The sequence below is a fragment of the Lolium rigidum genome, chromosome 1, assembly GCF_022539505.1.
Source record: "Lolium rigidum isolate FL_2022 chromosome 1, APGP_CSIRO_Lrig_0.1, whole genome shotgun sequence".
In the NCBI taxonomy this organism is placed as follows: domain Eukaryota; kingdom Viridiplantae; phylum Streptophyta; class Magnoliopsida; order Poales; family Poaceae; genus Lolium; species Lolium rigidum.
In genome coordinates, this window is record NC_061508.1 from 40564985 (window position 1) to 40576571 (window position 11587).

Consider the following 11587-nt stretch of genomic DNA (forward strand, 5'->3'; position numbering starts at 1 on the left):
GTGCGCGCCAGCTGCCTCCAATTTTTTCTTTACCCCGAAATTCGAAAAGGAAAACGGCCACCGCCCGTCCGTCTCCCACTTCACACGTCGCCCCCTCACGGCCGGCCACCCCCGTCAGCCCACTACTCGCACTGCCACCAGGGTGCCCTCATCCCGCCGCCACTCCTTCCGCCGCCGCCGCCGCAATCCAGCTTCCTCCCCGCCTAGAGCCCAAGCATTAGTTCATCAACCAGCCGCTGCGTCCACCATCGTACGCGCCGCTGGCGGCGGCGCTCATGGATCCCTCGAAATCCAGCGCGAAGCCCGCCGCCGTCGCCAATGGCGACGTGGTCCTCCTCATGCCACCCGAGCAGCCCCAACCCCAGAAGCAGCAGCAGCAGCCGCCGCCGCCACCGAAGCCCACAGCGGAGGCGCCCCAAACCCCCCAACACCCCGAGAAGCCGGCGCCGACCTCCAGCCCCCATCGCCCGCCCCTCCCCAACCCGGAGAAGCCGCCCCCGACCACGAGCCCCTCGCGCCCGCCTCTCCCTCCCGCCTCGGCGCCCCTCCTCCGGCGCCGCTCCTCGATCGCCAAGCCCAAATCCCGCTTCGTCGAGCCGCCGACCCCTCCAGCCCCCTCCTCCCACCCCTCCCCCGCCCACCCCTCCACCACCCAGACCCCTCGCCCCGCCTCCACCCCGCACACCCCCGGCGACGCCGACGACGACGACGACATCTTCCGCAAGGACGGCGCCCCGGCCCACGCCTCCGCGGCCAAGTGCCGCCGCAGGGCCTGCATCTCGCTCGAGCTCGCCGTGCTCGTCGCCTTCCTCGCGCTGCTCGTCGTCAGCCTCCTCGTGCACCCGCTCAAGGGCCGCTTCGTCTGGGGGCTCGAGATCTGGAAGTGGTGCGTCATGGTCATCACCGTCTTCTCCGGCCACCTCGTCAGCCATTGGCTCATCGCCCTAATCGTCTTCGTCATCGAGCGCAACTTCCTGCTCCGCAACAAGGTGCTCTACTTCGTCTTCGGCCTCAAGAGGAGCGTCCAGGCCTGTATCTGGGTCGGCCTCGTGCTCCTCGCCTGGTCGCAGCTCTTTGACCGCGACCTCGGTCGCCCACCAAAAACGGCCAGGATCCTCAACTACGTCTCCAGGTTCCTCGCCTCCGTGCTCATCGCATCGGTTATCTGGTTAATAAAGACGTTTATCATGAAGTCCATTGCGTCCTCCTTCCACCGGAAGGCCTTCTTCGACCGGATCCAGGAGAGCCTCTTCCACCAATATGTCCTGCAGGCTCTATCTGGCCCTCCTCTGATGGAGCTGGCGGAGAATATTGGACGGGAGCCAAGTGGGCGGGTGAGCTTAAGCAGGGTGAGCGAGGAGAAAGGAACCCCCAAGGTCATCGATGTTGCCAAACTGAGGAGGATGAACCAGGAGAAGATCTCGGCTTGGACAATGAAAGGGCTCATCACCGCAATACGAAGCTCTAAGCTGTCCACGATATCTCAAAGTATTGAGAGCTTTGATGAGTTTGATGACGCGGAGCAAAAAGATAAGGAGATAAATAGCGAGTGGGAGGCAAAGATAGCAGCAAATGCCATTTTCAAAAATGTTGCAAGGCCCGGCTACAAGTGAGGATTACGGTTGTCCATTCTTCTCTGAAATCAAAAGACATATTTCAGTATGCATCTTTGACCATTGTCATTTTGTGCAGGCACATTGAGGAGATAGATTTGCTGAGATTTTTCAACAAGGAGGAGGCGGCCCTGGTGCTTCCAATGTTTGAAGGGGCATCAGAGACGGGGAAGATAAAGAAATCTGCTTTAAAAACTTGGGTGGTATGAAATCTCAAATTGCAATCAACTTTTTTCCCTATAGTATATATTTTGTAAGTTGTTAGGGGCATTTATCCTAGAATATGTAGGTTCATTGAATGTTCTGTGTTTTGCATTTTAGTTATACTTGGCTTACAGCCGTCATTTTCTCCATATGCACGCACGGAGGTTTTCGGGTTCCACTATTGATGCCACAATAACAGAACAAACAGAAAATTTGACGTTCCACATCCAAAACCAAAAGGAAAGGAAAGGGGGTTGGGAAGGATAGGGAAGTTCAAAGTTCAGCATCCAAAAACTTGCCGCGGTCATAATTATGTAGTTTCTTTAGCCGGTAACAAGTTATTTATTTAGTTGGTAAATCATTATCTTCATAAGGAAGGAAATAAATACATGGTACCACAAACTAGCAAAATCTGATGTGTGTGGGTTATATTTTGATGCCTTTACATGGATAGATTATACTATATACATTTGATTGATATCTGTTTCCTTGCTTGATTAATTTTTACTTCAGGTTAAAGCATACCTCGACCGCAAATCACTAGCACATTCTCTGAACGACACAAAAACTGCAGTTAGCCAACTTCACAACCTCATGAGAGTTCTGGTTATTATTATAATCACCATTATCACTCTGTTGTTGATGGGCATTGCGACAACCAAGGTCCTTGTTGTCATTTCATCACAGCTTCTTGTTGTGGTATTCATATTTGGAAATGCCTGCAAGACTGTATTTGAGGCCCTTATATTCGTCTTCATCATGCATCCGTTTGATGTTGGTGACCGCTGTGTCATTGATGGAATTCAGGTCAGTTCTAGACTGCCCCTGTTCTCAGTTCCCTTTTCACTGATCTTCTGATGAATACTTTGACGCTGACATGTGTCTCTACTGATAATAGATGACTGTTGAAGAAATGAATATCTTGACCACTGTTCTGCTAAAGAATGACAATGAGAAGGTCTATTATCCAAACTCTGTGCTGTCGACAAAGCCAATCAGCAACTTTTACCGAAGCCCTAACATGTTTGACACTGTCGACTTCGCTATTGATGTTTCAACTTCAGCTGCGAGCATTGGAGCTCTGAAATCAAGAATTAAAGGGTAAATCCTTAAGCTTTCTCCATGTTTAATGTACTGCATCTTATTCTGAGTATTGCTGTTAAATTCTCTGAACTTGCCTTCATTTTCATGTCTTCCATGTTATCAATTACCACTGGTTTTTTGGGTTTTCAGGTACTTGGAGAGCAAACCAACACACTGGTACCCTATCCACACTGTAAACCTAAAGGACATCTTGGACGTGAACAAGATCAACATGTCCTTGTCTGCTCAGCACACCATGAACTTCCAGAATATCCGTGAAAAGAACATCAGGAGATCTGAGCTAGTTATGGAGCTGAAGAAAATATTCGAGGAGCTGTCCATTACCTACTACCTTCTGCCTCAAAAAGTCCAGCTTAGCTATGCGGGACCAAACCCATTACCCATATCTGTTTCCCAGGGCAGGTAGAGCGTGTGGAGATTAACGACTGATGACTTTGCCACGGAGGACACAGAGTTTAGGAACTGATGGCTAGCTTGTAGTCTGTAGCTGAGCCTTTTTCATGTCTCTACATGCTTAGTGTCCTGTGATTAAATTTGTGGTGGATAATGAATTGTATCAGGACCAAGCAGCGTATGAACTGAACTGAAAATTTTATTTTCGTTGGTTCTGTCCCTGTTACATCTTGATCTAACCTTTAACACCTTCCCTGTGTGGTAGTATCCGATACTAAGCTTGAAGGAGTGGTCGACCTGACAAAAAGGAGTTGCTGAAACCCACATGAGTACAAGCGCATCTTCGTAGGCTCCATGTAAAAGAACAACCACACGCGCCATTGATGGTGTGGAAATTGTATGGTACATTTCCTATCCAATCTTGCAACTGGAGTGCATACCATTTCTATTTAATATGGTAAGAATGACGAACTTTTTTTGAAAAGGGGAAACCAAGCCCTAGCTCTGCGTCGAATTGGTAAGAGTGACATGTGTCGCTTTAATTGGCACGTCAGGTCATAGATTTCCATCTATCCTAGAAAAAATTGCAATGTTGAAGAACCACTAGCCATGGCTTAAATATGTGTCAGATTGAACATGCATTACTTATCATAGATTCAGATGTATCTATATATAAAATGTTTTTAGATACCTAATCTGAACCGAAGGAGTACTTGTTTAAGCATGCGTGCAGGATATAGAGATGCTTCTGAATTATTCAACGCAACAGAACAACGACACGACAGGCGACACGCTAGCATTGTTTAGCTCGGCGTGAAACACGCTAGCCCACAACGGGGGTCTTGACGACGAGGCCCTGGGACTCCTTGGCGTTGATGAACACGCGGACTCGCTTCGGGTTGAACCCCTTGGACACCTTGATGCCGTCCGGAAGCACTTCTATCGCGACGTCGGACCTGTCGTGGGCGATCTTCATCACCGCCGGCGTCGCCGGGATCCCCACCACCTCCGGCCACGACGTCCTCGTCGGGTCAGCGCCAGCCATCTCAGCGAGCGACTGATAGACTGATCAGTATGGTGGATGAGGAAGCTCCTCCTAGCTTTGGACAATGCTTATCGCAGATGTAGGATGTCAAGGCCGTGATACCTGCTTTTATATGGACGCAGTGCATGCCGCCCCTGGCCGAACTCCTTGGTTTCAACACCCATCTTCCCTCTATAGCTAGCTGCTTGTTTGGTCTTTGGTGTTTTTGTGGCACATGGATTAAGCTGACACGATTGACAAAAAAAAAAGATTAAGCTGACCCGTTCAGTAAGTCTGCCGGCGAAAATATATTCCTAGACTTTTTCTTGGGGAACTCTGACCCATTCATGGGAGGCGACACAGGCCTTTCTCCTTGGACCTGCGAGTAAACCAAAATGAAGCCTTGTTCCGTCCATCTATTACCACGGCCCAGTACTGCAAGTACGTTGTTCCCTTCCCACAAGCTGCAGCCTGCAGGCCTCTGCTGAAAGAAAAAAAAAGTTCCACCGCCCTGAACCGCCAATTGTTTCCATTTTGTTTGTAATTTTCATGTGGTTCACTTATAGCCTACATGGTCTTAGATGTCACTTATGATCTTTAGAAATTGTATTTGTTCCTTAAGAATCTAAAGTACTACCTCTGTTCATAAAAGAATGTCAAAATTTTGTCTTAGATGTATCTGAACACTAATAAGGCACCGTCGATATACATTTAACTCTATTGGCACTAAGAAATAGGAAAAAAACTGATAGATTATGCGATTTGGGGTGTAGAACTGTACAGATTCCATACAATTTTTGAAATATGTAAACTACAGGGTTTTTGTTGGATAAAGAGTACATACATACATAATTTTTTGGCCAAATTGTATCATATATATGCGCGTGCGTGTTGCATAAGTAGGTTTGGCTATCCACCGTTTCTTTCTTTTACTAAGCCTTGGACCAACAGACTGCATGCTCTTGTCACTGAACTTAGCAAATGGACTAAACAAGGGGTGACGAAACCAAGGTTCCCGGCAAAAGGGCGTCACGCCCAATGCCTGCTGCCTGCCTGCTTGGCTACCGGCCCTATCAACCTTATGGATATCATCCAGAGGCTATATATACGCATACAGATACCACCCATGTAACATCATCAGTTCATCATCATCGCAAAGGGGAAAAAATCATTTCTACTTCGGTAGGGATCCAGGATCCATGCATTCTTTCCCTCGTGTTTAAGACAATTTTCCATACATCTCCGCCAGTACCCATCTTGTGGACTAATGTGACCATGGATTGTTTTGCAGAATTATCTTTGGAGTCGGAAGTAAAGCAACAGGGAAGAAATGAGCAAGGCATCTTGGCCGGAGGTGGTCGGCTGGCCGGCGACGCAAGCTGTGACGCAGATCAACGCCGACAGACCCGACGTCGCGATCGAAGTTATCCCGGCCGGCACCACGGTCGCCCCGGGGTACAACGCCGAGCGCGTCCGCATCTTCTTCGACGCCGGCAACTCCCGTGGCCCCGTCTTGTACACCCCCGTGGTCGGCTAGCTCTCGGTCTTGCCACCAGCCGGTCGAGAGTTCAAAGCTGATCCCGAGAGAGGAAGATGTAATGGAACTACACACTTGAATAAAAGAAGCTCATGACTACTCCTCGTTTAAATTCCCCAAGGAGTCAGGGACATGTACTTGGGTCTCATTTGGGTCAGTCACGAGAGAAGTTCAATTTACCCCCCTAAACTCGTCTCAAAGTTTAGATTACAACCCTTAACTTTATTTTGGTTCAATCTTCAATCCTGAATTCTATAAACCGTTCGGAATTGAACCTTCTACCCTTTTTGACAAGTTTTGAACCGGTTTTTCTCCTATATATTGTGCCAACTCATCAACATACAACATACACGGTACATGTACTTCCTCTCTCTCTCTCTTCATATCGCATGATCATCTCATGCCTGATCGTCTTCCTCCCTGGAACGAGGTCATGGAGACCACAGAGGGGTGCCTCCATCGGACAATAACACCCGGCGTCTGCTCTCTACACATCACATGTCGTGCCCAGCCTTCCGCCAGCATGGGGCAACCACCACGCAGCGCAGCGAGCCGCGGGGGAGAAATTTTTATTCCGGCGGGTGAAGAGTTGGAGATGAAGCATATATTTGAAGATGAAGAGTCATAGAAATAGAATACATGTACGCACTATTTTACTAATACAATACATGACGTGACAAGAAAACCCGGCTTAAGACAATGCAAGGGGTGATTCTGAACCGTTTTTAAAATTCAGGGTTGAAAGTTAAACCAAAATAAAGTTCAGGGTTGTAAGCTAAACTTTGAGATAAGTTTAGAGGGGTAAATTGGACTTCTCTCAAAGTAGAATGGGTTACGTGAAGGGATCCCATCAGTCCTTGAGGCATATATGTTTTTTCTGAGCTCGTTAGAGAATGAAAGGTCTGTCCTCAAAGCATGCTAGTAGAACTCTAAACGAATAAACGATCCCCTAAATTAGTTCCCGGTACTAAAAAGCATGCTCTACAGAGGCTCTAAAATTTAACGCTGTAAAATCGGTTTGGAGCGCGCTGTCTCCACTTTTAGGCGCGTGGCAGACGACAACTTCAGCAAATGCTATATTTTGCAGCGCGGCGCACAGCGCTTTACCAGCCACGTTAAAATACAGCGTCAAAAACATGTTTTTCCACATATGTGCATCAAAAGAAGATCAAACATGACCAAACAAATTGACTGAAAATCAAACACAAAATTTCTAGGCAATGGTCTTGTGCGATTCCAGCGATAAGCGCCTGGATCGTGCCTTCTTCGACGCGAGCAAGAGCAGCTCGGGGACGAGGTGCTCCGGCGCGGATGGGCGCCGCCGCCCAACAGGGACGGGCGCTACCGCCCAACAGGGCGAGGAGGCGGGCGCGCGGGGAGCAAGGCGGGGTGCGGGCAGCACTCGCCATCGTCGAGCTGGAGCAGGGTGAGGCGGAGCTCCGGGGCGCGCTGGCCGGCGGAGTCCATGGTGTCGGGAGGCGAGCTCGGGGACGAGGTGCTCCAGAACAGCCGGCGGCCGGCGGAGTCCATGGCGTCGGGAGGCGAGCTCGGGGACGAGGTGCTCCTGGGCGGACGGGCGCCACCGCCCAACAGGGCAAGGTGGAGTTCCGGTAGGGCGAGGCGGCGGGTGCGCAGGGAGCAAGGCGAGGTGCGGGCAGCACTCGCCGTCGCCGAGCTGGAGCAGGGCGAGGTGGAGCTCGGGGCGGCTTCCGCGGCACATCCACGGCAACGAGCGGCGGCTCCGTCCACACAAGTGAAATTTCAGGGCGGTTGAAGCGTCGCCCGTGGATTGGATTTTGGAGCGTGCTGAAATGCGCGCAGTATATTTGCCGCACAAGATGGCGCAATTTAGCGCGTGCGATAATTTGTTTTCCGCGCGCTATATTTTATAGCGTCTGTTGGAGCCATGTTTTTTGCTTTCAGTGCGCTAAGTCAACGGATTTTTTTTAGCGCGGGTGCAATTTGGAGCGTCTGTTGGAGATGCTCTAAGGGGCTCTACCCGAGCTCTTTAATATTTTGTTCAACCGATTAAGAATATTGCCCAATTAATTAACCCAAAACCAGTGAAACTAGCCGGCCTATATTCGCCACAGGGGAGAAGAGGCAAGACTGATTTGGAAGGAGAACCAAGACGCTTCCACTTAGAGTATCTCCACGGACGTGCTCCAAATAGGTGCCGGCAGTGCGTTATGGGGGGTGGGGGGTCCCAGCACCTGCTCCCCAATTTGAAGAGAGGTTCCACACACTACCGACCCTGATAAGAAGCTCCATTTTTCTGAATAAGTAAATGTAAACAAACTAAGAAATTTATTTATACTTTATTCAAATTTAAACACTACAGACTTCTGTTGACCCTCGTTTTTTTCGCTGCCAAGGAAGAAACATCTAGAGGCCTACGCTGGAGGTTCCTGCTAGCCCTCTCCCTCTTCATTGCGAAGGAAAAACATCCAGAAATTTAAACCAGAGGCTTTTGCTAGTGCTCCCTATCTACGCTGCAATGGAAGAAGATCCAAAAACCTATACCAGAGGTTCGTGCTGGCCATCACCATCTTTTTTTTTTTTTTTTTTTTTTTGCGAAAAGGCACTGATTGCATTAAACCTCAGTTCTTACAGAACAGTCCAGGACAAAGATAAAAAAAAACAACTAGCTCCTCCTGAACCCCGAAGACGAAGACGACGACGAGAACATCACGCCGGCGCGCCGCTGCACCACCTCCCCTACGCCTTGGATCGGGAGGCTCCCCTGCACGGACGGGAAGTCGACGCCACTCGGCTCCGAAGAGCCTCCGCCCTGCACCATCTACGCCATCGACGAGGTCAACGCAAGCAGCAACCTCCAGATTCTTCTCTTCCCAGAACCTTCGCCACACAAGATCTGGTCGGGGACCTAGGTACGGCACGAATCCTCCGATTCGTGAGTACCGGACAAGCAAGCGCGCCACCACGGAGCTCCTCGGAGCGCCGTCGCCGGAGAGGACGCGCACCTGCAACCAAAACACCGCCGGCGACCCCTCCGCCTCCACGGCGCCGCCAGCTGAAGACCCAACGGAACCTACCTTAACTACACCCGAGAGCCGAGGATCCCCCACCCTCCCGCCGCCGGAGCGGCCGGCGGAGGGCGAGGGATCCGACGGATCTGCGGCGAGGAGGTGGATCGGCCGGAGAGCTCAAAAATCGCCTCTCTGTATTACTGTAGCGAGGGAGGAGACAACAACAACAAGGCTTGCGTGGGGGAGAAAGTGGAGGGCGAAGCTAGGATTTGCATGAGGAGGAGCAGGTGCCCGTGGACCCCATTTTATACCCGGAGGCAGGCATGGGGCGGTGGTGCGCATTAAGGTTGGCACGAATGGCTATGCCATTTATTTTGTGTGACCGTAGGTAGGTTCGTTAGAATAAAATTTGAACACATCCATTGTCTCAGAAATCAGAATACGCCACATGAATTTTATTCCATAATTGTTATACTCCATATCTTGTATACGACGTCACCGCGTTGCCGCGATGAAATTGTTGTACACCGGCTGTGAGGAATTTTTACTCGTATACTACGTACATGCTTAGGCAGGCCTAGCCGATGACGGGGGTCTTGTCGACGATGCCGTAGAGGTCGAGGAAGACGCGGACGCGCTTGGCGTTGTAGTCTGGCATGAGCGGGGCGCCCAGCGGGAGCACCTCCACGGCGACGTCGGGCCTGTCGTGCGCGATCTGTGTCGCCGCCGGCGTCGCCATCACCCCCACCAGCTCCGGCCACGACGACTTATCCGGGCTAGCGCTCATCTCCGTTAATTTTGCCTGTTAGCTTTGCTAGCTTATTCGTACGGAGTAGGAGAAAAGCTCGATCGTAGGTGAGTGAGATGCTCAGATACGTATTCTATCGGTGTATATTTATATAGGAAGGCGGCCGTGAGACAAACTGGTGACAGAAAACGTTAGCTTCACTACAGGAATGGTGACAGATGCCGACGGCCAGAGTGTACGCCGACGGCTTTTTATCGGGGCCGTCGGCGTACGGCCTCGCCGGGGCAGCTCACGAACCCGACCGTCGGCGTACAAACACCGTCGGCGTAGAGGAGGCTACGCCGAGGGCAGCCGTCGGCGTCACCTTGGCCCTCGGCGTAGCACCGGCATCGCCTCTGGCCCAGCCCGCGCCGTCGACGCCCGCTCACGGCGTCAGTCAGACGCCGACGGCCACCCTCGGCATAGGGCATGGACACCCTATGCCGACGGCCACCCTCGGCATATAGTATTTTTTTATTGTTTTTTATTTTTTTCCCTCTCTCATATTACTTTATAATATGTTTCTATTATTTATTTACTAGTATGAATTATGTAAAAAATGGTTCTATTTTTTAAGAATTCGTAGATGGCATATGTAGGTCCCATGCATGGGTGACGCTCTTCGCAGACGGGTCAACCGGAGCCACTAGGCCCAACATTTGCTATCGATGTACATATGGGTAGATCCGCGGGGTCCCCGCCCTACGGTTTCCCGAACCCTAACCCTAACCGTAACCCTAACTCTAACCCTAACTCTAACCCTAACCGTAACCCTAACTCTAGCCCTAACCCTAACCCTAGGGTTTCCACATACATTGCTAACTCTAACCCTAACCCTAACTCTAGCCCTAACCCTAACCCTAGGGTTTCCACATACATTGCTAACTCTAACCCTAACCTAACCCTAACTCTATCCCTAACCCTAGGGTTTCCACATACATTGCTAACCCTAACTATAACCCTAACAGAATCACTTGGTAAAACCCTAACCCTAGGGGTCCCGCCCTAGGGTTTCCCAAGAAACAGATCACCGGAGCGTCGTAATTGTTGGAAAACTTGCTTCGCCCCTAACATACATGTACAAGTGTGATGTAAGGTTTGGCTAACCTTGGATGTACCCGGCGTTGACGATTTCCGCATAATGGGCTACCAGTTGGTAAAATCCAGGATCTCGTATGTGGAAACCCCCACCATGGCTCGAACGGAGCCTATTTTATGGTAAAGTATGCCCAACCTATGGTTTCCATGTACATATGTCCTAAACAAAGCAAAATAAATAAAAAAGTCCACCGGTAAACCCTCGCACGGAGAAAGCTATAGGGGTAGATGTGTGGGGTCCCCGCCCTAGGGTTTTCCAAGTTACGGACCACCGTGAGCGTCGGAATCGGCTGGAAAACTTGTGTGTGCCCACATGGCATGCACAAAAGTGATTTGAGATGGTTTTATATCCAAGGCTACCCCCTGAGTGTGTCCGGCTTCTCGGACAGGGGGTTACTACACTTAGGCGGATTCCGCATGTATAGGGGGAACTCCCTCGGAGTTGAACCGGAGAGAAACTTGAGATCATATGGGATGATCCTTGTTTTACCATGTAATTATGACCTAACCAAGCTCAATGGAGGCATATGCCCACCGGGGGACCCCCGATGGGATGCAGTCAAAGGGGTAGACCACGCGGTCAACAGAACTAGGGTTTCATCGGAAATCGAGCATCCGATCAAGGGAATGGCCCCAAAACTTGTGTGTGTCCACATGGAATGCACAAAAGTGATTTGAGATGGTTCTATATCCAAGGCTACCCCCTGGTGTGTCCGGCTTCTCGGACGGGGGTTCCTACACTTAGGCGGATTCTGCATGTATAGGGGGAACTCCTCGGAGTTGAACCGGAGAGAAACTTGAGATCATATGGGATGATCCTTGTTTCCAAATGTACCT

At 50.5% G+C, this 11587-nt stretch overlaps 1 protein-coding gene across 1 annotated transcript; it reads left to right on the forward strand.

The window, feature by feature from the left end:
- Positions 1 to 275: 275 nt before the first annotated feature.
- Positions 276 to 3498, forward strand: LOC124706999 (mechanosensitive ion channel protein 10-like). Its single transcript, XM_047238666.1, has 5 exons — positions 276 to 1609; positions 1693 to 1816; positions 2331 to 2624; positions 2716 to 2918; positions 3051 to 3498. The coding sequence occupies exons 1-5, from the start codon at positions 276 to 278 to the stop codon at positions 3325 to 3327; spliced, it is 2232 nt and encodes a 743-aa protein (XP_047094622.1). The 3' UTR covers positions 3328 to 3498.
- The last annotated feature ends 8089 nt before the right edge of the window (positions 3499 to 11587 follow it).